We start from the raw sequence: 25,925 nt of genomic DNA on the forward strand, positions 1-25,925 counted from the left end.
TTCCTTGACAATTCTTCAAGTACTTTTCATAAATATTGGTGGAGCAATGACTAGCTCATAAACTTTGTTAATAGCAACTTTAAGTTATCCTCAAGTGTTATTGTTCAGCTATGTATTAAAAAATATTGGTGATTACCTGATTATGGAGATTGAAGGTTTAAAATATTTTATACTATAACAATTTTCAATTGAAGGTAATTCCTCTACAAATTGAACTGAGAGCTAACAATGTTAAATGTCAGGCAATAATGTTAAATGTCAGAAGTAAATTCTTACCCGCACTTACTGGGGTCATTTTTATTGTGTATGCTTCGCCACTGTAGATGTTTCTTCATCATCAAGCGTCCATATCTGCATAGGCGTGGTGTGTTCTGTTTCTTGTGAGTGTGACTATGTTCTATTTATTAAATAGACTTTATTATATTTATTAACTTTAAAATAGTTTTTGAGGTAAGTAAACAACAGACAAATAGCAGAATAATATGATGATAATTGATGTTTATTCTTTTTATAGCATGAAGATGGATGCTGTAGCAGGTCCAAGTAATGTACAAAGAAAGCAGAAGTTTATTTCTGTAGAAAAAAATACTGATCTAAACAATTTTAAATTTTGAATGGTTCATTGTTGAACATACGACCCTACGTCTTCAAGGATTTGTCATCAACTCATCAGCTATCCCCCATATATCTTATAGAACTCAGTAACGTTTATACGATTTTTTTCTACTTCTTTTCCTTTACTGACCTATTTTTTCTTAGAGAGAATACTGATTAAAACACAAAGTTATGCATTTCTCCACATTTAATAAAAGTTTAACATTACAAAATATTTAGATAAACTTAATGTAACTATGGAAAATACTAAAAAATAGATTATTTTTAAAGTAGCATCTGCAACTTCGTTCTTGACAAATCCGTTAAACTTTAAAATCTAGATCGGAAATGCTACCTTAACAACAAAAACTTGTTACAAAAATAAATCTAAAAACTCTGAAAAGTCAAAATATTCTTCGACATCAATAAATATTTAAACAGTTTTGTAAATAAGAATAATTTATAGAGTCAGATTATATATTTCAAGTGACAACGATTTTTAAATAGTTACTTCTGGTGAAGCTACATTTAACTATATAGGTACATACAGGTTACAATGATAATAATATCACTGAACGTTGCGTTCAGTGTTGTATAGACACAACAAGTTCTTATAACAGGGTATGGTGATATTCAGAAGAGATCAATCTTTCCAGCTGCTTCAGATGATACTAAGTACTCCATATATTTTACACCAAACTTAAGAAACGATCTAATAGGTAAAAAAAACGACAAAATAGCTCAGAGAAATATTGTTCTGTCTATGACTCTGACCAGTTAGGTATTTAACCTATAGAATAGAACTTATACTTTCCCTGTAGTTTTTAGTTATTAATAATTATAAACTTCAATTAAAATACTCTAATTTTTTTGCTAAAGTTTTTGTGTTAGAGTTCTAAACTATGTCAAAAACCTGACCAGATCAGACTCACCAACAGGATATTTTTTTGCTTATTCCTCTTGGCTAAAGGTATCAGTTACGTATTTCCATTTTTGTTTTGGAACTATAAGCATTTTGTAGCTTGCTTTACACACTAATAGAACTATTATTTTGGGCGTATAAAGCGGAAGAATTGGAATTACATGATTGTGAAGTTGACAGATGACGTGAATCACGTTGAAGAGGGCGTTTTGACAGCAGTTTTACACAGTTTAAAAGTATTGGATCCCTTTGTTTACTATCCTTTCATTGTACAACTTCAATTACAGTATTTATTTGGAGTGTTGCCAACTTTGCCCACATTGTAAATTTGCCCACATTATTTGTACATAGTATGCATAAGGATTTTTTATTCCCAGCACAACAAAATAAGATAATACTGATTCTTTTTTCTCTAAACTCATTATACTCTTAAGCTTATCTTAGTATGCAACATTATTTAGTTGTATTCCGGTTTTATAACATTTCAGTGCTTTCTGGTATTCGGTATATTCCGGATCAACGAATGAGTGACATTATGCCGTAAGTTCCCATCTCTTACGGTACTGTTCATCCATTATGGCCAACCCAATCCAAAATTGCAGATATATTGGATTTTAAACTTTGAATTTTTTATGTCTCCAGTCGGGAGTTTTATGAAGTTGGTCATTAAATTTTTATAAAAATGTCTACAAAAGATTCTTTATAACCAGTATTTGAGTATGCTCGAGTTGAAACAGTTGTGGAAAATTTAAGAAAATTTTTAGAGCGACAAATTTAATTTACTGACCTATCTGTCAACCTGTTATCCTGGATATTTTGGAAATTGACATATCTAAAAAAAAATAGATAAAAGTTTGATTTTTATCAATAAAATTCTCTATAAAATGTTGTTTGTGCAATTATTAAAAAAATTTCAGCATGTAGATATGAAAATTGGCGAACAGATTTATGAAATTTTGCGTGGAAAATGTATTTTTTGGTATTTTTTGCGAATTATCATTGGTATGGGTAGTAATATTTTATTCAGCGACTTTTGATATAACATTTAATTGCAAAGATCTTTAATTCAATCCGATAGTCGCAGATGTGACACTTTCCACGATATTCAGGATAAAAAGGTAAAATAGAGGATTGTAACGTAAATTTGTTATTGTCAAATTTTTCGTGACTTTTCAACTTTTTTTCAGCTGAAGCAAACTCGAATTCTAGTTAAAAACAACCTTCTGGAGAGATTTCTTCAAAAATCTAATGTTTAACACACCAATTTATACAACCAGCAACGCTTGGTTTGAACCATAGACCCAATGACGTACAATAAATTTATGACGTATGATTTATTATACGTCATTGCATAGACCACTCACATCGAGTTTCTTATCTTTATTCGCTTCTATTGTAATTCAATAATTATCATGCTCTTTAAAGCACTTTATTTGGACATAGTACACATATTTGTATATTAGAATCCTTGTTCAACTAGCCCCATTGCGGAATCAACATTTTTCCGTTCCTTGCCAAAATTCAGTCTTTGCTCAGTCTTCTTTTTGTAGGATCTTCTGCTTAACGTTTAGACATATTTTTCTATTAAATTTCTTATATAGATTTTCCTTGCATGTACTACAATATAACAGAAAAGTCTATAGTTGAAAAAAACTTTTAATGCTTGTAAAATTGGCATTGTTTTGCCGGTTAAAGAAAACTACAAAACGCTAGTAACCATAAACATACTTTTTCTTGTCTAAAATATTCTTTTCAGTGTTTACAAACAAAATCTTCGTGTTTACCTGTTTTTACTTATTAAATATTGAACTGTTGTTGTCCCCGATTGTTGAATAAAACATCATTTTTAATCACTAATAAGAATATTTTATTTGGAAACAATTCGGTTTTTTTTATTATTTTGCACTAGCTTTCATTTTTTTGTATTTATTGTCAAAGTCACTTTCTGTGGTAATCATGTAGGTGCTTTTAAAAATTATGAACGACATCTTAAAGTAAAATATGAATTGCAGATGATAGAAGACACAAATGAAATAGGGTTTTAAAAATGTTAGTTTTAAATTATTAAATGGATATCGAAAACCTTTAACAATCCTTAAGTTTGCCATAAAAATATATGGATACGAAATACGATCAACCTGAAAATGGACAGTCAGTTTAACCTAATAGAGCCCCTGTTTCTGGACAGCTTCTCTCGCATTCAGCTATTAACACTGGATCTTCTTCGTGAAAGGTGTAGGTCAGATCATTGAGATAACGTAGAGAATATTGTGTAGCATTTTGGCATTGATAATCACCAATACCTTTACACAGTTCGAAGGCCTTTGCTACGAACAATGCCTGGCATGTACGGATGGGGGGTGAGCGGTTGTAGTTGCTCTGAAATGAAAATCAATAGTTTTTTAATTAAATAAATAAAAAATTAAATAAAATATATGCAACATTACAAGAATATATTCCATTTGAAAAGTCTGGCAAGTATTATTAAGAAGAAGAGCAAGGCTACCCAAAAGAAGTTGTGAATATGTGGAATAGATGAAGAAAAGAGAGATAGAAGTCCCTGTAGCTGGACTGGACGAACAAACAAGAGAAGAGCCCCTGTATCTGCACAGCTTCTATCGCATTCTGTTATTAACACTGGATCTTCTCCGTCAAAGTTGTAGGTGATATCATTGAGATAACGTAGAGAATATTGTGTAGCATTTTGGCATTGATTATCGCCTAAATCTTTGCATAGTTCGAAGACCTTTGCTACGAACAGTGCCTGGCACTGGCGGATGGGGGGTGAGCGGTTGTAGTTGCTCTGAAATGAAAATCAATAACTTTTTAATTAAATATATTAAAAATTTAATTAAATATATGAAAAATGGCAAAACATTTTTGCATGTGACAATCTTGAAAAGATTTATTAAAAAGAAGGCGAGGAAAACCCAGAAGATAGTATGGATATGTGTGATAACAAAGAAATAAGCGATGGAAGCTTGGGATGACAAGGAATGGTCATCGAGATTCGTAAAAGGTTGTAAAGCTGTATATATCGCTTTAGTGTACTATTTTTACAACGTCAATATATGCAAAGTGATCAAAAACTAACCCCCAAGCAACTGCAAATGAACGGTTCCGTGGTCTCCAGTGATCGTATAATTTTTCTGTGTGAAAAGTCCTAAAATCAGTGGCCGAACAGCATGCAAACGATATAGCAAAATTAAAAAAACTTAAAATCGACCCATCCTAAGTAATCATTTATCCCGTCCCTACACTTTATTTGGTAATTTATCTAGGTAGTTTTTTTGCCGGTATAAATATACCTAAATTGTCAAATCTAGTCACCTTCCGGCGGCTGCTGAAGAAGATGTAACACCTCGTCCGCCCGTCGAGAGACCCGTTTTTTAATTGGGTAAGATATATTATAATTATCTTAAATATCTGTTTTATTTCTGTATTTCTCGTTTCTTCAGGATTCTATTTTCGACCGGTGTTCTGCAAAGTTGCGCCACCAACATTATTTTTAATTTCAACTTGTGCTTTAAAAATGTACTTGCAATATACTTATATTATACTAAATTTGTTCTATTATAGGTTTAATATAGACATAATTTATACTTTACGAACCTATAGCGTTTTCTTTTTCTATTTTTTCAGTGGTTAAGTAACTTGTTACTTTTCCAGCCAACTATAGGATGTGAGAGCTTGCATGAAGAGTCAAATGATAACGGGTTGAGACTAATAAACTTTGCAAGTACTAAAAACATGATAGTAGGAGGACCAAGATTTCCCCATAAAATAATACACAAAGGAACATGGAAATCACCTGACAACGAAACCATTAACTAGAGTGATCACATCCTAATAGATGCAAGGCATTCTTCCGACCTCAGGCATGGCAGAAGCTACCGAGGTCCAAACATAGATAGTGACCACTTTCTTGTAATGGCAAAAATCAGAGGAAGAATTTCAAACCTAAAGAAGGATAAACATATGAAACAAGATAGAATTGTTGTTGATAATCTGCGAATTGAAACCGGTGCGAGATTATATAGGAGACAACTGGATGAGGAAATAGAGAGCCTGAAAGCGGGGGAAAATGTAGAGGAAGTGTGGACAAAATGTAGAAATATAATAACTGAGAAGGCATCGGAAATATTGGGAAAAACCAAACCAGTTAGACAAAAGGAGGAATACCGGACCCTAAGGAGGAAAGAAAAAAGATTACATACAAGAAATAAAAAGGCAATTTAAAGAAAAGCAGTTAGAAAACATATAATGGCTGAGAAATCAAAACGAAACTCGAAAGTTCTACAGAAATGTAAACAAAATGAGTAAAGAGTTTAAGCCAAGAATAGTGAGCTATAAGGATGGAGAAGGAAATATCCTAAATGGTACGGCCTCAATCTTGAACCGATGGGTTGAATTTTTCGACGCAAAATTTAACGGCCATTATATCGAAGAAACTGATAACACCGTAGCAGATCGAAATGATTGGAATCTATTCAACCCAAACGAAAGACCACCTACCACTGAAGAGGTTGCCCAAGCCATTAGAAAGCTTAAAAATAATAAAGCACCAGGAGCTGATCAAATTTGTAGTGAGTTGTAGAAGAATTGTGGCGATGCTCTGCTACAAGCACTGCATAAACTTTTACTTCTTGTCTGGCAAAATGAGATCATGCCCTGTGAATGTCTCAAGGCGTGATATGCCCGTTACATAAAAAAGGCGATCAGCTCCAGTGTGACAACTACAGAGGTAAAATCCTGGTAACAACTGCTTACAAAATACTAGCAAATATTCTCTACGAAAGGCTACAAGTTTACATAGTACAGATTCATTCAATAAAACAGATCCTTGAGAAAACATTGGAATTTAAAATTAAAACCCATCACCTATTCGTCGACTTCAAGGCAGCATACGACAGTGTCAACAGAACAGTACTATAGCAATCAATGCGTGAGTTTGGTATACCAGAAACACTTATTTGATTAACGAGAATGACAATGTCTAACTTAAATACCAGCGTTAGATTACAGAATTTACTGATCAAGGATCAAAACTGTTGCTGGCCTTTGCTGATGATATAGATGCAGTCACGCACTCTACAAAGGTCTTGAGAGAGGTGTTTTCGCAGCGCGAGGAGGAAACAGATAGTCTGGGTCTCTCCGAATAAATGAAGAAAAGACGAAATACATGGTAGTAATCAAAAATTCAAGACCAAGAGTTAGGCAGAACATTAGTATTAATGATCACAACTTCGAAGTAGTAAAGGAGTTTAAATACCTGGGGGCGATAATCACAGCGGACAACCACATAGAAAAAGAGGAAAAAGAGCAAGGATAGCTGGGGGAAATAGAGCATTATACCTACTCCCTTTCAACATTATTAAGATTACAGCTGCTAAAGAGAAAATCTAAATTAACACTGTACAAGTCGATTATTCGCCCAATTATTACATATGGCAGTGAAACATGGACTCTCAACCAGCGAGAAATCAATAAGCTTCTAGTATTTGAAAGAAAGGTTCTCAGAATAATATTTGGACCTCAAAGAGATGAATTCACAGGGGATTGGAGAAGACGCCGCAATGCTGAATTGGTGACTCTGTATGGAACTGAAAACATAGGTAGAAAACATAGTTACCATACTCTGTATGGTACGATCAGAAGATGACAGAGTGTTAAAGACAGTGTTTTTTGAAAGATCAGATGGTAGAAGATCAGTAGGCCGACCGAGAAAAAGATGGAAGGATGATGTTGAAGCCGATTTATCTAGAATTGGGGTACAACAATGGGAAATAGAAGCGCAAGATCGTAGAGGATGGAGGGCGATAGTAGATGCGGCGAAGACTCACCCCGAGTTGTAAAGCCAGTGAAGAAGAAGAAGAAGAAGAAGACTGAGATGGGCCGGACACATAATCCGAATGCCTGACAACATGATTGCTAAAAAGCTAACGACAGGAACACCTATAGGAAGAAGAAGTTGGTTAGATGGTTACGACTTAGGGTTACCAGAGATTAGAAGCAGAAGATGGCAACACGTTGCCAAAAACCGAACAGAATGGCGACTAATCTTAGAGCAGGCCAGGATCCACAGAGAATTGTCGAGCCAAAGATGATGATGAAGTATCTTGTTAACGTGAACCTAATGATAAGTTGACTTTGTAGAGCCCAAAACCGGTCATCTCTTTTCTTTTTTAAAATAAAAAAGTAAAAGTTAAGTTTAAAGTAAAAAATTAATAAACTGTGTGCCTATAAACCGCCCTTCGAATGACCAGTTGACAACAATTTATTGCTCTCTTTGTCAATGCGAAATACGGTTTAATATTTATTTTTAATTCAAACTTCAAAGTTGTCTCCAACAGACAACTTTGAAGTTTGTATGTGAAGTTTTATGTGGAGTAGGTAATTGGTGAAATAAAGATACAAAAGTTAATTATTGTAAAATTGTGGCCTAACCACTATTGCTAAGCTTTAAACACTTGTACGTGATTAAACGAACACTCCTACCTCCAGGTATAAAAAAGCAAAAACAAAAGCGATAAAAGGCATTTCAAATCAAACTTGTTTTATATAAAACTTTTAAAGAGTGTTCTAGTAAATACACTGGCTTTAGAATGATTACATTGTACAGCTAAAAGTAAAAACTTTTAAAATAACGATGTGTCGTAAAGTCTGAAGTTGCAGGTATAAAACCTTGGTAACATGAATAAAAAAGAACAAATCTGTGGCTTTTATAACATAGAGATGCCCATTAAAAAACTTCAATCTGTAGAAGAAATTTCTGAAGAAAAATCTGGCTGTTACATGTTTATAATATTTTAATCGATTAAAAAGACCATGTAACTATTTATCGCATATTATTCTTAATCACCATAGTTTTCTAGCCACTTCTCTTTATGAAATGGGTTCATATGTGACAACTATAATTATGTATTGAGTCGAATATCGGAAGATTATGCAATTTTCATGCTATGCAAGACAGATTATGCAACTGCACATGTCCACGCGATATTTCCAAGCAATATTTGTGCTAGACAAAAAATTAGAACGTGTTCTATTTTTCATGCTATTTTGATGCAATTTATCGTCAAAATTCTTGTTGCCAATATAACAAAATTTATAGTTTAGAACAAAACTTAACCTTATTGTGCAAATGAAAATTTATCTATTGGATGTAATAATTTCTGACTTATATTTGAATATATTTAATGCTGAACTGTAATTTCCAAGCGAAATATCTAAAGTTAATGTTTTGATATATTTCTTCTGTTAACAACAGTGAAAGTGGTATCTCAAATTGCACAAAAATAGCTCTAATATAAACAGATCAGGCTATAGATCAGGCCTATTATAGGCAAGAGATATGTCATGCAAGACGGACTTGCATAGCATGAGACTTGCATGGCCTATATGTAAAACTATCTTAAGGCATTGCCTGTTCCGTGTGGGCAAGAGTGTTTTTATGCCCATATTTTTCAAGCTCTAAACCATGAGATTTCATGAAAGGTGTTGAATATTTGGTATCGCTTACTGGAACGTTAGCGGTAACTTGAAAGTTGAAACGGGCCACAGAGTCTATGAATAGCAAGAAGATTATAGAAGACTTTTGAAGTTAGGAGAATATTCCATACAGGAGAAGCTACAAAAGCTATGCAATAAGAAAATAAGTCTCCATTAAAATGGGAACCAGAATCATAGGAGAATTCACCACAACAAAAGGGCTCCTGCAGGGTTGTTCCACATCTCCAACCCTATTCAAAATATACTTAGAGAAAGCCTTGACTACATGAAAAAGAAAATGTGAAGGCACGGGAGTACCGGTACGGAACGAATACCTATATACGTTAAGCTTTGCAGACGATCAAGTAGTGATTGCACAAGACCAAGACGACCTCAGCTACATGATGAAGAAACTACAAGAAGAATATACCAAGGCTGGCCTAGATATTAACCTCGCGAAAACAGAGTACCTATCTACAAATGAAGAAGACAACGTAACAATCAAAGGAAAGGATAAATTCAAATACTTGGGGTTTATAATCATGAAAAAGGCAACAACAGAGGAAGAAATTACACAAAGATTAGGAAAAACAAGAACAGCAATCCGACAACTTAACTCAGTATGGTGGGATAGACACCTAAATGTGAAGACAAAAACACAGATTTATAAAACATTAGTGCGAAGTATTATGACATATGGGGCTGAAAATTGGATCATAAACAAGAAAAACAGCAGTAAGATAGTAGCAACAGAGATGGAATGCCTGCGAAGATGCTGCAGAGTAACAAGAATGGATAGGAGAAGTAATGACGAAATAAAGCAAAGAACATCAATAGAAACAGACATATTAATGACACATCGGAAGCCCTGAAGAAGACATCGAAGAGGATGTCGAAAGCTCGGCGCGGTGATAATCGACGCGGTTTAACACGGAAGACTGTTGAGTTTAATATTAATTCATGTAATAGTATTAATCTTAGCTCAATAGAATATATAGTTTTATTTAAGATGACAGTTTTAGTTAATATTAAACTAGATCTAGTTCTATGAAAATTCTCATGTGTACTAAATATATGCAAATTACTGAGTATACAGAGGAATAAAGAAAAGAGGAAAAGGTCTATGTGGACAGATGGATACCTACGTATGATATTCTTTCCACCATTAACATGAATTATAGTCCTATAGAACATCTCGTACTATAAGAACATTTTACGGGATATTCTGTTTCTTTTAGGGCTAGAAAACAGTTGTTATGTACCACTAATGAAACTTCAAACTGTAGAGAGTATTTAAAACTCCCACCCATCGTGAGTTCCATAATAAAACCTTAAATTTTACATCTTATCAGTGACCAAGAAACTTACGCTATTATTGATGCAGCGATGATAAATTTTCTTTCCCATTTGGCATAAAATCGATGTCTAGCACAATTATTGTTCTAAGTTTAACTAAAGAAAATTCAATAAACAGCTGTTCAGGGAAGGCTTAATGTGTAGATTATTCCGGTGACTTACTCCTGCTTTCAATAAAATTTGTCAGGCGACTACTTCAAGCTTGTAAACTGTTTAATTAATTTGTATTTAGTATTATTCCCTTATACATGAGTTAACTAATAGCATTACGAGAATATGCTAAATGTCCGGAAGAAATGGTAGAGTCCCTTATAAAGGTTGTCCCAAAAATCAAGCAGGAGGAAATTTTGACAAAAGTATATATTTTGCCATTTAGAATGCTCGGGAGATAAAAATCTATGTAGTAGGTTATGTAATTTTAAACAAAAAAATAGCGGGACCATTCAGAAACTCCAAAAAAGAAAGTGTCTTGCTGTTAGTGTTCTTTTTTGATAGTCTATCAGGTATTCCTTAAATTTGTGCAGTGTTTTATATGTTTCTGCTTTTTAAAAAAGTGTGTTCCAAAAGAACCTTCATAATTGGCGCAGAGACAGTAAGGAAGTGGAAGTGTCTGAAGAGCCTCGTCACTTTTAAGTGTTTGTCCACTGTTCCAAGAACCAGCCGTTCCAATTGTACAAGGCGCTGTAGTACGAGAATCTCTTACTCGAGGCGAAGAGCCACCTCCCCTGGACCGAAATTGCCAACTTCACGTCAGAACCTATTCATCTTTCCCTTTCGGATCCACTCGATAGTAAGGAAATATACATCAGATTTCCATATTGCCATATTTTTTCAAGGAAACAACATCCGGACAAGAATACCGGCAAGACATCGACGACTTGATTAGAACTGAACATCTTAACCAAGAAGAAGAGGAACAAGTTCGCCGCCTGTGCTGAAAATTCTCTGATATATTTTACCAGCCAGATACTCCTCTCAGCTTTACCAACGAAGTTAAACACCATATCAAAACCGAAGATGAAGAGCCAGTATATACGAAATCATACTGGGACGCATATTTACACAAAGAAGAAGTAAAGAAACAAATATCTTCAATGTTAGATCAAAGCATCATTAGACCAAGCCAATCACCATGGTCGTCACCCATATGGATCGTGCCAAAAAAAAACAGGTTCGTCCGGTAAAATAAAGTGAAGAATAGTGGTAGATTATAGGAAGATCAACCAGAAAACAATAGAAGACCGATATAAGATTCCTCATATTAATGATATCCTCGAAAAGTTGGAACGATATCAGTATTTTACCACCCTCGACTTAGCGAGCGGATTTCATCAAATTGAGGTGACTTAAGAAGACATTTCCAAAACAGCATTTAATGTGAAAAATGGACACTACGAATATGTAAGAACGCCATTTGGACTTAAGAACGCCCCGTTTACGTAAGATATGTCTCGTCTACATGGACGACGTAATCGTATATTCAACATGACTGCAAGAGCACATTTTAAATCTCACAAAGGTATTTCAACGACCAAGAGAAGCCCGATTAAAAATTCAAGTCGTTAAATGTGAGTTTTTTAAAAAGGAAGTTAATTTTCTAGGACGTGTTGTCACACAAGAAGAAATAAAACCAAATTCAGCCAACAAAGAAGCGATCGAAAAATACTCAATTCCGAAAACAGCAAAGGAAATAAAAGGATTTCTTGGACTCCTGGGATATTACAGGAAGTTTATTCGAGATGTCGCAAAAATCACAAAACCTCTAACAAAATGCTTGAAAAAGAATGCGAAAATCAAACATACACCCGAATTTTCATGATGAAAATTCGGGTGTATGTTTGATAACATGATTTAACACATGCAAAAAATTATTAATGAACGAGCCGTTATTGCAATACCCGGATTTTTCCAAACCGTTTAATCTCACAACGATTGAGCAATTACGGTATTAGAACAGTACTTTCCCAAGGACCAGTTGGCAGTGATAAACCAATTGCTTTCGCTTCCAAAACATTAAATGAAACAGAAACCAACAAGGTTCCAAAATGTTCGGTGCTGATGCGGTAACTTCTTTACTTTTGTTTCACAAAGAAAACGTACATCTCAAATCAATTTACAGCAGCATAGGTTCTCTTTGCACAGCATCTTTTATAAAAAAACTCACAGCAACAAAAACTAGCAGAAATAGATTAAAATTCCATAGATACGCTAGTCAGTTTTGATATCACCAGTCTTTTCACCAATATACCATTGACAAAAAAATCCAAACTGAATGTACCTATCCGCTATCATGGAGCTACTAACACTTGGAACTAACACGTGTAAAACCAACCCACATCAACAAATATTTAAATTACCACTCCAACTTAAACCACAACGTAAACATTAAAAAAGAAATTATCACATCATTATATGATAGAGCCCGAAACACCTGCTCTAATGAAAACGCATTTGAGGAAGAAAAAACCTTGAAAAAGTGGCTTAACATCATATAAACATAATGTCCCCGTTACATTAGTTGCTGTTGAGAGCAGTTGTTTAACCCCATAAATCGATGATAAATACGTCCATCCCTCTGCCTAAGTCGCATCAAATTCAAACAGTTGGTGGTTTTAATTTTGAGACAGTCCCTACATGTATGAAGTTCGTTTTGATTCGATAACTGAATCCAAACACTGCCATTGTCACGTTAATTACGTAGTTAATTAAACGCGTTTTTAACAAAGATCAATGAAGAAAATCTGAATCTGAAGGGAGACGTTGAGTTTCTGACAATGACGGTAGAAAGATAAAAATAATTTTAATGAATTAGCTTGCACGTGTATTTGAGTCACGTGTATTCATGTTTGCGATCGTTTCATAAATGTAGGAGATAAATTAATTATTTTTAAACTAATAATTACACAAAAGCTATCGATATTTTAATTTCATAAAACAAAACGAAATTTTACAAACTTCAACAGGGTGCAAACAGTTCAACAGTGAGCAGCAAACACAATAAGCTTCACCTTCAGTGATAACCGAAATCTTCTAGATTAAACGGACCAAGAGAAAAAAACAAAATGAAAGAAACAAAAATTTACAACTTTTGGGATCAGTTTAACTTTTCCATTTGTGATCTTCTTCACGGTCTACTACAATAATTTGGTTAAAGCCAATCTATGGGCGAGAAATCGTGGCCATCTTGGATATTTTTTTTTTAATCTGTATAACTTTCTGATCTACGGGACGACTTAGAAATGAAGATAAACATCGCAATGATTAAAACAGCTTTCGATACATTTAAGATGGAATATCTCGCCCGATGTTTCTTTAAACTTCCTTCGAATCCGGGTCTTAAAATGCTACAGATACCCCATCTTGATGTACGAAATTGAGACTGGGTGATTTAAAGATCTATGAATAGTGTGGAAGTTTCGAAATGTAGCGGTTATAGAAAGTTGCTTTAAATTTCTTGCCGAGTCCGCATAGGAATAAAGATAATAAGGATAATAATAGTAATATACACAGGGAACCACTTATCTAATACCAAAGAATCAAAATAACACACAAGATCCAGCTTAGTACCGCCCAAATACTTGTCTTCCAACTTTGTACAAATTGATCACATCCTGTGTAGCCCGACGTATCTACCAACACTGTACTCTAAACAATATCATAGAGCCTCAACATAAAGGAAACGCTAAGGGCTCCATGCGAGCAGAGCAAGAGGGTTTCCTCAAGTACAAAATGACAAATGCCGATATGAATGCCAAGCCCAAAAAACCATCCAACATCTTACCGGTGGCTGGCAGGCGTTTGTCGGTACTGATTTTAAAGAACGCCATGACTCAGTAGGAAAAATTATCCACCAAGAACTAGCTGACAAACTGCGACTTCTCTAAACCGACCATCTTCCTTACTATCAATACGTCCCTGACAGAATACTTGAAAATAACAACTACAATCTATACTGGGACCGCACTGTGCTCACAGACCAACCAGTGGCACATAATATACCGGATCTCATACTAGTTAATAAACTTACTGGACAAATAACACTTATTGATGTGGCGATACCTAACACCAATAATTTGCGTGTTAAATACAACGAAAAGATCGCCAAGTATAGAGATCTAGATATACAAATCAGGAGACAATGGAGAATGGAAAGTATCCAGACACTACCTAGTATTCTATCTTCTACTGGTGTTATTCCCAAAAACCTCCTAGAGAACATAAAACAACTGGATCTAAATAAACATCTCTACTGCACAAAGCTGTACTACTCGCGACGTCCAGATGTGTACAAAAATTTTTGGGATATACTCCAACATATCAAGTCACCTAGGTCTCGATAACACGGAAAGAGTCACACCAGAGCTCAATCCTTTTGATACCCTAGGTATAAAGGACGAGTGAATGTTCCCCTTAGAGGAAGTATGAGCCGTATAGCTAAATCTGGTAATATAGAACGTATAAAAACCTAGGCAGATACAATTTGTTTGTATAAATTCCAGTGCCATCAAGAATTCGTAAAGAAAAATTACCTGATACACTATTCGATTTTAAATGAATTAGTATATTGATTTGGGGTAGCTCTTTTCTCACCAATTATTTTCTGAGACTACTTACAGTGATTTCTATTCGTTATCATCAGTAAATAAATAATACCGAAATATTTGACTCATTGCAAGGTTATCGTTTAATGAATATTTGAAGGCTAGACATGTTTTTTTTGTGATCAGTCACTAATTAACCGGTTTTTAAAATGTACACTAGGTAAAACAAAGTATTGAATATTGTGAAATGCGGAATTCTCTATAGATAATTACCAGACACTTGTTTTCGTAGATGTGAACATTCGTTCTCTTTTTTCCAAAGTTTACAAACCTCAGCTGCTGTCATTTATGGTTTTTGGGATTTTATTTTCTCCACAATTTTATTTATTTTACGTTCTCATCAAAGTCCACTTTTTAGAGCGCATTTCTTGAATATTTCGTTCTCGTATAGCAATATTTATAGGTAGCAAGTAGATACTCTTCTATGATACCGATGGATTATAAATGATAAATTCCACAGAAAATATCCACTTTTTTAATGCTAAAAATATCGATTTTGAAATTTGAGAGCATACTCTTGGGATCAATTTTTTTTATTCTTTAGTACTCAAAACGGAAGAAAAATAGTGCCCCACCTGGAACGAGGGTAATTATGTTTTTTTTGCAAAATTTCAAAAATTTAATGAGCGAAATAATAGTGATTTTGGAGTGTAAAAATATCATGACTTAAAATCACTGTAGAATCTATTCAGAAGCAGCTAGAAAACTTTTTAAAAAACAAAAATGAAGGCCTTTTTACACTTTTAAAATAATGATTTTAGTTTTTTTTAGTTTTCTTTAGTTTTGAGTATTAAAGAAAAAAAAATGGTCCCAAGCATGTACCCTCATCAATGTTTTTGGCATCAAAAAAGGATATTTTCGATGGAATTCGTTATTATATACCTACTTCAGAGATGCGATTCTGCCTGCGCGAGCCTTAATTCTCTCCCACATCCCTAGTCTCAGGAGAAATCATTTTTGCATTTCCCTACCAGCTATGAAGAACAACTAACGGTGGAAAATCAGATGAGATATAGTGTCCAATAATTGTAAAGGCAGAAGATCTGATCTCTCAGGCAAAGCAAATTGACTGATCGTCAATAAAACAAAGTAAGACAGAAGAGGCAGCAGGACCAGATGAAATGTACATAGAAGTAATAAAACTGCTAAATGACGAAAATATGGATGTAATGCGAGAAATAGTCAACATGATCTATGAGACTGGTGAAATACCGCAGGACTGGCTCCAGTTTACATTTGAACCTATTCCGAAGGATTCTAACGCAAACATTTGTGACCAGTTCCGAATGATCTGTTTATTAAGTCAACTCCTCTGTTCTTGTTGATAGTAGATACAAAAATTTGTAACAGATGTGAAATAGACATTGGTCCTACTCAGTTTTGATTCAGGCAAGGCATCAGCACACGTGAAGCACTCTTCAGTTTGACTTTATTGGTTTAAAAATACTGAATCCAGCGCAAAGACACTTTCCGATGCTTCATTAATTACCAGAAAGTGTTCGACTGTGTCAAAACAATGTAGAATAATAGACCAGCATGACTTAAGATTCATTAACCTTCTAGCGGTCGCGCGTATGTGGTAGATACACGGGTATACGATTTAGTATATCTATTAACTACGCTGCGCTGCGATCTGGTGCTTTTCGCTATTTCTACTCCATTACGATATACGTATGGATGATAGCGATACAGACGAAGAGGAACGTTTCGGAACGTGATGTCGATTCTGAGTCCGAATTGAGTGATGGAAGTAATGCCGAAGACGAAGCTGACAGTTCCAACGAGGCTTATATAGCTCATCTAAAGAAAAATGCAAAAGTTTTCGACTCATGGATTTGGCAAAAAAATCCAAACAAAAAAAGTAAGCGACCACCTCGCAATCGAGTTAACCTTGAAGAACTATGGAGAATGGGTGATTTCAAAACAGTGATGAGTTGGAGAAGATTTCTATTTTTAATGAGAGCATTACGTTTTGATGACATAGCTACGAGAGTAGAACGTAAAGGAATGGATCGCTTGGTCCCAATAAGGAATATTTTCGAGGTGTTTGTGTCTAATTGCCAAAAATGCTACTCGCTTGGGAAAAATGTTACAATTGACGAGAAACTAGAGGCATTTCGTGGAAGATGCTCCTTTATTCAATACATCCCCAAAAAACCCAATAAATATGGGGGGATCAAAATTTATGCCATGGTTGACGCTCGCATCTTTTGCACTTATAACGTGGAAATTTATGCAGGGACTCAACCAGATGGCTTATTCTCCATAAGTAACAAACCACGAGACGTGGTAAAAAGATTGCCAACACCTATATTAAATCGGGGAGAACACTGACCACTGACAACTGGTTTTCTGATTTTGATTTGATAAAAGATCTTGATGAGAAAACAATTGCCTTTGTAGGAACGATAAAAAAAAATAAGGCCCAAATTCCCAATGAATTTAAAGTTACAAAAAAGCGTGAGTCCAATACCAGTATTTTTGGGTTTCAGAAGGACATGACTCTTGTTTCCTACGTGCTTAAGAGCTATAAAAACCTAATATTAGTTTCAAGCCTACATGATGACGCAGCAATCGACGCAGAAATAGGTGACCAAAAGAAACCCGAGATTATAACATTCTGTAACAAGGCAAAAGGAGGTGTAGATACAGTAGACAAACTTTGTGCTTCTTACAATGTTGCCAGGAACACCAGAAGATGGCCGATGCTAGTATTTTTTCCATGTTAAATGTAGCCGGGATCAATAGTTATAATCTATTCCACCAATAATAACGAAAAAATACTTAGAAGAAAATACCTTCGACTACTTTCAAATGCTCTTGTGAAAGGACACGTCGAACGAAGAACACAATACTCCCTTCAAAATGAGCTCAAAGAAAAAATTGTAAAAAGAAAAGCAGAATAAGGTATCGAGACAGTAGAGGAGGCCTCAGCAAGTAAAATAAGATGTAAGCCTTGTCAAAATTATAAACGTTCAAGGATTACGCGCTTCAGCTGTGAAATTTGTCAGAAATTCATCTGTATGGAACATTCAAAGCATATTTGTCAAGACTGCAAAACTGCGATACAATAATATGTGTAATGTGCAATATCTAGGAGACATCTGGGATTTATGACACCGTTGTTGTTTTTAATGAAATTCAATAAAAATTTTTAAGAAATACAGTGTATCAATATTTCACCGAATATATTTTGTATTAATATTACAATGTTTTATTACCTATATCTTAAAATAACTAATTAGCATTTAGCGTATCTAGGAAATACGCGCGACCATTCTTGTTGGTACAAAGGCCGCGACCGCTGGAAGGTTAAGAACCTCTACTTAAATCAAACAGCATCGTAAAAGTGGGGAATAGAACTACACAGAACTTTCCAATAGAGACAGGGTTGCGTTTTGTCTGCCCTACTGTGCATTATTTTTCTGTCATAAAAACTGTGCTATCGTACATTTCCAAATCGAGTGTAGGAATATTCAGACACAACATATTGAAGCATTCTTCTATGAGAAAAATATAAATTATTTATGCTATAATTTAACAGTGCTATAAACCTACTATGTATAATAGAATATTTAATTTCACTTACGCATAGTAAACACATCTGGTACAAGTGACAAGCTGGCTTGAAGAGTTCTCCATACATTCCAACAGCATAATCGTTGCAACTTCTGACAATCGCAGGGCACAATTCTGGGAAAAAATAATCGTTAAAGCACAAACCACCCTTTTCCATAATTTAACTTACCTGTTCCGTAGTGGCTTTCAATAATGTCTACAGGGGTTTTATAATTTTGTTCATGGCAGTCGTCGTCTCCTTCAGCACATTTAATATCGTTATCTCCTTTGGTCATTTTCTCAATTTCTTTATCAGAGACTTGCTTCCTCGGTACAGATCTCTTTTCTTCTAAAAACATGTCATCATCTTCAGTCGTAGGGCGTCTATTCCTCAGTCTTTCTCTCTCTTTAGCTACGGCTACTCTGTATTCTCCTAACGCAGTTCTCATTTTTTCCAAACTATAGGCAGCGGCAAGTTTAGATATCACTTTGTCCTTAATTTCTTGGACTTCTTTAGGATCGGAGTCGCCTTCACGAGATCCTGTATACTTCAAAGCATCATCCACAATCTTATCTTCCATAACTTGTAGTTTACTATCCATGTCGTTTATTTTCTGTTCTTCTGATAGTGATTTTTCGTCAGTTGAGGTCGCTTTTTTTCTATGTTCGTCGTGGTTACGAAAGGATGAAAGAGGCAGTTCAGCATTTCTCTTTTTATTGGACATTTTTATGGACTTGTGATATCGTTCAATCAACCACTCTTTATCCAAATCATCTGGTTCAGAAGATTTCTTGCGCCTATCAAGACCGAAATACTCGGACCAGTCTACCGACTTCTTTTTTATCTGCAAAGGTTTTTCCGTTGGCAGAGAAACTGGAGTGAACTCTTCCTTATTTACTGAAGCCACCTTTTTATTAGGTTTCTCCTCTTTAGGAGGTTTTGTTACTGCACTCTCCTTTTTAGGAGTAGTTGGTTTCGTGGAGACCGGTTTCTTTGTGGTTGCAGGTTTTTCTTCTACTTTTGGGGTCCCAAAAATATGACTAAGTTCCTTTTCTACCTTGGGATCGGTTTGTTTTTTGGGAATAGACGGTTTGTAGTCGAAGTCTTTAAAATCACTGCTTCTTTTTGTTACCGGAAATCTTTTGGCTGGTGAATATGGATTGCTGTACATTTGCCGGATCCTTTTAAGTTTATTACTTTGATAAAAGCGTTTTTTGTTGAAGAAACCATAGTCACCCATGTCTTGTCCATCATAAAAGTCGTCTTTTTGAGGATAACCGTCTTCATATAGTTCATTTGTTCTTTTTTTTAATCCAGCACTATCTAATCCAAACTTGGGATACATAAATCTTTTATCTATTTGATTCGAATTTATTTTATTTATTTCATAGGGTCTTCTGTATTTATCAAAATATTCTCTTAATAGTTCTTCATAATCTTCGTTTTCCGCATTGTACCTGCCTGTATTTTCTAATTGAGAAAGGATGGACCGTGCCATTTCTTCCAGTTGTTGCTTCTGATTGTCTTCTTCTAGTCTCTCACGGAAGGCTGAAGAAATTCTTTTGTTTATACCGACATCGTATCTGTTGTCGAGAGAACTAGAGAGTGGTTTTTCATAGTCTTCCTCTGAAATAATAGTGATTGATGTATTTCTAAAAAAAATAACGCGATAACTGTTAAACGTATATTAAAGTTTACCTCTAACAAATCCATCAGGGTTGAGAAACACAACATCCTCGGGATGTTCTATAGGGTAACCGAATTCGCCTTCATCATAATCACGATCTAAGTCCTTTTCTCGTCTATTAATTGCATTCAATGCGCTGCGGAGCGAATCTCCTTGACCAGACGCTGCATTGCAAAGGTAAATTCCCACAAGTATCCAAAGCGCAGCCCGCATAGTTTAACGGAAAACCTTAAACAAAAATATAGGAAATGAGAAAGAGGATAAGAACCCTCAATTTTTGAAATAAATTCAAATTAGCTGAAATGAAAGAAACCATAACTTTACCTGTGCTGTTATCTGTTAGGGTAGCTTAATAGTAGAACAGCCGGTCCCAAGCCCAGATAAAAAGAGAGGGGACAAAGCTTGGGCAAAAAGATAATGTAATCAACCACAAAATCTATATATGCGCACTCTCGGAAACTAGGGAGAAAGGAAACTGAACAACAAAAATGCCAAAATTTCCTACTTATTTCCAGCGCAACAAATAAGATAATCAAGCTCAAAAGTGCTTTTACTGCACAAGAAATTTGAAAACGACATAAAAGATATCGAATAGATTAGCCACAGGATCCTGAAAACTCAAAGAAAGTAAACCGGAAGATAAAACGAAAGATTTTTTTAATAGTCTATATAGAGAACAGGATATAAACAAATTAAAAAGCTACAGTTGATCCAATTTTAACAGACATAATCGAAAATATTAACAGGTACTCAGAAGATGATTTGTTTTCCCACAACACGGAGCACCTTTGCATTATAGCATAAACGTAAGGCGATACGCTAATGCACTCTTTTCTAGGCAATGGATTGGACGAAGAGGTTTTATTGAATGGCCAGCAAGATCCACCAATTTAACTACCCTGGAGTTGTTTGTATGGTGTTATTTAAAAAGCAAGATTTATAATACGATTTCTGCTTCATTTTAAGAGCTAAGACTACCAATAGTGCATGAATGTAGTCTAGTAACCCCAGACATGCTTCAAAATATTCGTCATAATTTCGAACAGTGACTTTATAATACAACCACCAACAGCAAAAGTGACGACAAACGAAGAAATAAATATTGAGGAGGAGGAAGAGTTAATGGAAGCATCAAGGAAATTAAATACAGTAAATCACGAGGAGAGGACAGAATACCGAATAAACTCCTAAAGTACGGAGGACCAGATGTGACCATACAACTAATGAATCTATTCCAAAAAATAATAGAACAAAACAGAGAATGGAAATTAAACATTCTAATTTCTAATAACTTTTTTCAAAAAGGTAAACAAATCGGACCCGGACGATTACAGAGGAATTAATTTATTACACACAACACTAAAATTAACAACCAAAGTGATAACAAATAAACTGAATGAAATTATAACACTAGCAGAAGAACAACGAGGTTTTAGTTCGGAAAGAGCTATTTTCATAATAAGGCAAGTGCAAGATAAATCATTAGAATACAACAAACCGGCATATCTATGTTTCGTGGACGTTAAAAAGGCATTTGACCAGGTCAAGTTAAATGACGTTATCCACTTATTGTACGCAAGAGAGATACCTCTAAAAATAATTCAAATCATCGAAAATATCTACCAAAACAACACAAAAAAGTGAACGTAGAGGGAGACCTAACTGATCCTGTTGAAGCTGGCAATGGGAAAAGACAGAGAGATTCCTCCTTTCACCTGATTATGGATGTAATAATAAAAAAAAATAAGAACTAAAAAAGGATACCAAATGAGAGAAAAACAACTTAAAATAATCTGCTATGAATATGACGCAATATTACTCTCTTTGCTGCACCAATTTGGAGCTGGAAGGTCAGATACAGATAATAGAACAAGTGATGGAGTTTAAATATCTAGGCATCACATTATCTAGCTATGAAAAGCTCGAAACAGAAGTGGAAGATCAAGTGTATAGAGCAAATAGAGCCGCAGGCTGCCTGAATAAAACAATATGGAGAAATAGAAATATCGGGAAACAAATGAAATGCAGAATTTACAAAACAGTCATCAGACCAATAATGGAATAATGACATACGCGGCAGAAACAAGACCTGATACAATGAGATGAAAAGACTTAAAAAAAATTGATTGTAAAACAATATGGGACAGATCTAGAAGTACAGATATACGACGTAGATGCAGGGTGGAGAACATCAATGACTGGAAGGGAAACAGAAGGGTATAATGGAATGATCAAATAAGCCGAATGACAAAAAATAGAGTAGGAAAGACGGCAAGAGACGGTTCCCCAATAGGAAGACGATCAGTAGGAACAGTACGAAAACGATGGAACGACAACTTACTGGAGGCACATTGAAAAACAGACAGAATCATGTCTACATAACATAAAGAAGAAGAAGAAAACTTTATAATTGTATGTACGTTAGTGGATATTATTTGGGACATTTAATTAAATAATTATAGCTGATGAGTAAACTGCTTTTAATTATAAACTTATTAATTTAAAATTTAGTTCATTTTATTTACGGTACAGTTAATAAAGTTTCTTATTAATGTTGAAAATTTCATTTTAATACAGTTATTGACATGATGTGGAAAATTTGAAATTGACACTAGCAAAACATAGGCGTTACATTTAGTTTTTACGAGGTGTAACAATTGAAATAAACACAAGAATTGAGTTAATATGGAAAAAAATCATAGATGCCTGCAATTTTCACCGAAATACCTGTCTAATGATGTACATGATCACCCTCTGTATATTCCCTATTTAAAATTAAAGGTTCATGGTTTTGAAAGGGAGGGGATTGACAAATGACGGATATCCATATCGTTAAAAGATGTCCCATTTGGAATAAAAATCGACTTGTTTTATCACAAAAATTTGGCACCCAAAATCCAATGAATATTGCCCAATATCAGGGTGGTCCCTTTTGAGTGGCCAACCCTGTATATTATAAAGGATACTTTAAGGCCTATAAATATGAATCTTATCTTACAAACAATGAATTTTATAGTCTCAGATATCAAATATGCATGAAGCAATAGAGTAGGAAAAATTTAATAGCAAAAATTAAAAGAATTAATTTTACTGAATTCCTATTAGTAAAAAAGAAAAAAAAAATGCGCAACAAATTCTTCTGCGGGGTAAATTATAATCCTGATTCATGATATTAGAAGAATATTTTAAAAAAATACTAGGTTTCACGTGTTAGTAAAACACAACACCGGAATACGTTAGTTGTAGAATAAAAAGAAATAATTTTAATATGAATTATGAAATAAAATCCAATATTGAAAGCGAACTATATACCAAACGCAATACTTACTATGTACGGACAGTAGTATGAGTTTTTTTCTAGTTTTTCATAATTTACAATGAAATGACAAGCTAAGTATTACTTTTATTTTATTAATATAAACTATAAAAAGTTATTTAAAATATATGTCCACATTATATTATTGCTGTTTCGATGAAGTAAGTTTATTTCGAATAAATAAATGAAATTATCCCTAAATAAGGTCGTCTCAGAAACGCACCTCAATAGTCTTCTATTTTAATATATAAGAAAACGTCAAAATTTCTGTATAATAGACAGATATTTAAATAGATAGATATTTAAGAGTAAATCATAAAATATAATTTGTTTGTTTTGTTTCCAGCGTAACAAAACAAATAGCTTGTTTATTTTAAAGTTGTCTTTTTAAAACATCTTTCTATTTTAAATAGAAACGTAAAAAAGAAATATTTGAAAATACTGAGATACCAGAAAGAGATATTTAAAACATCAGGAAAATCTTTTTGAAATTTTAGACCCTGTATAGCCCTGAGTAGTTTTATAATTAAATTTTTTATTGAAAGGATATTCGAGGAACATCAATCATATCGTCCTGAAATACGTGATTCCAGTCATAATCACTCGAACTCTGAAGGCACCCAAAATCAATAAACCACCTACTCAAACCTGTTGAATTATATTGCATGTACAAATACACCACAAAACCGTGATTTTACATCATAATTTACCGTTTTTGTACATACAAATTTATATAAGAGCAAATTCGGCATAGATATTCACATATTTACCTATTAGGAGAAGTAAGAAAATAATGGAAGAAGCTAGGAATGGCCGTCCTTATAAAAATGAGCTGATATATTTTTGAAGCCATATAATTACCAAAGTACAATTAAAGATAATAAATAAAATAATATTATAGCAGATACTCACAGTTAGTAATTCATGTAACTTATCAACTTTGCTTACTATAGTCGAATGGCACAGGGGATTTCAACTGACGAAGTATTACCCAGAAAGACCGGATTGTTTATATCATTGCGCATGCCGTTTTTCCCTGGTCGATATCATCTATATAAAAAATTCCTAATTACGCTTTAATATAAGTGGGCGGCATGTACAGAGAATAACATCGTATTGCAGGATTCTTATTTTTAATTGAATACTGCTTTCTGCTAATATAAATAAAAATATATCATATTAAATTTGTAAAATAGAACAGGTAACAATACACCTGGATCCCAATAGTAATATTATTTTCGTCTTAAGATTTATTGCGCTTCAACGCTAAGTTTTGCCATTATTTGTACCTGTGTAATAACTTGTAGCGACAGTTGTCGTGATCCTATCATTACTTGAACAATATACTGAGCTTTCCGTGTCTTTATTTCCATATATTACCTCCATGCTGCAATTTTTTCTTTTACAATAACTTTTAGCAGCTGGTATTATGATTCTATCGTTACTTGTCTAAGATACTGGACTTTTCCTATCTTTATTTCAAAAATTAGCTCTATTAACCATATCTAAAAGGCTTCTATTTTTTCATCTTGGATTTAGTGCTGGCTGCTTCCATATCACGACAGCGGTGACTCAATATAACAGTTGGGCAAACGAGGGGAGACTACTTGAGTAATCCCTCCCCTGGTAACTGATAGTGACAATAGTTTTATTATGTCAAGAAAAATTAAAAACCATCCCCCGGTCCTGAAGAGGTGTTATAAATCATATAACCTCTGACCAACTTTCTTTAATAGTCAAAACTGACTTTATCTCCCCTCCACCTATTAAAGTGGGCTAATTGGGAACTATTCGACGAATTCATCAACCGTAACCTCAATGGGTTGGCAAGTTGGGCAATATGTCAACAAGGAATCTTGTTGATATAGGAATATCCAAAATTTAAAGCCTTCCTTAAGAAGCTTCATCCATTTATACATCAATTACAAAATATAATCCATATACTCCAATACTTCCACAGATAATTATCATTAAGATCAAAACTAAGCGTAGACTGATGAGAAAGTATAAAAGATTCCGAGATCCCATCATCAAAACAGAATACAACCAACTCTCGGCATCAATAAAATTAGAGGTAAACAAGCTGAAAGAAAAAAAGTGGATGCGAGTCACGTTTGGTCTTGACTACAGAGAAGGTTAAAAATTCTGGTCCATATTCAAAGTCCTAACCAATTAAAAAACTCAGTCACATTCTCATCTAAAATAAAATAACATTATACTCAACAATCCACAAGACAAGGTCGACGCTTTTAAAAATTCACTAAAGGCCGCACTTATTTCCCCAAAAAATCCAAATTTTAGTGTACATGCACTGAGGGCTACCGAACGGAGAGTAAAAGATATACTCTAGATTAATCTACCGCACATGGAAGCCCAAAAGCAGCACAGAATCCTACAGA

The 25,925-nt window shown here is 34.3% G+C and overlaps 1 protein-coding gene across 2 annotated transcripts; it reads right to left on the reverse strand.

Moving 5' to 3' along the window:
- Window positions 1–784: 784 nt before the first annotated feature.
- On the reverse strand, window positions 785–24,539 carry LOC140451845 (uncharacterized). Of its 2 annotated transcripts, none has more exons than XM_072545750.1 (5): window positions 24,439–24,539; window positions 20,222–20,438; window positions 18,713–20,149; window positions 18,554–18,657; window positions 785–3,895 (listed from the first exon to the last, which is right to left on the reverse strand). In XM_072545750.1, exons 2-5 carry the CDS (start codon window positions 20,421–20,423, stop codon window positions 3,674–3,676), a joined length of 1,965 nt encoding a protein of 654 aa, XP_072401851.1. In that variant the 5' UTR covers window positions 20,424–20,438; window positions 24,439–24,539; the 3' UTR covers window positions 785–3,673. The 2 variants fall into 2 exon arrangements, with proteins under 2 accessions (XP_072401851.1, XP_072401850.1); XM_072545749.1 differs by lacking the exon at window positions 785–3,895 and adding an exon at window positions 3,945–4,319.
- Between the last annotated feature and the right edge of the window lie 1,386 nt (window positions 24,540–25,925).

The sequence above is a fragment of the Diabrotica undecimpunctata genome, chromosome 10, assembly GCF_040954645.1.
Source record: "Diabrotica undecimpunctata isolate CICGRU chromosome 10, icDiaUnde3, whole genome shotgun sequence".
Taxonomy (NCBI): Eukaryota; Metazoa; Arthropoda; class Insecta; order Coleoptera; family Chrysomelidae; genus Diabrotica; species Diabrotica undecimpunctata.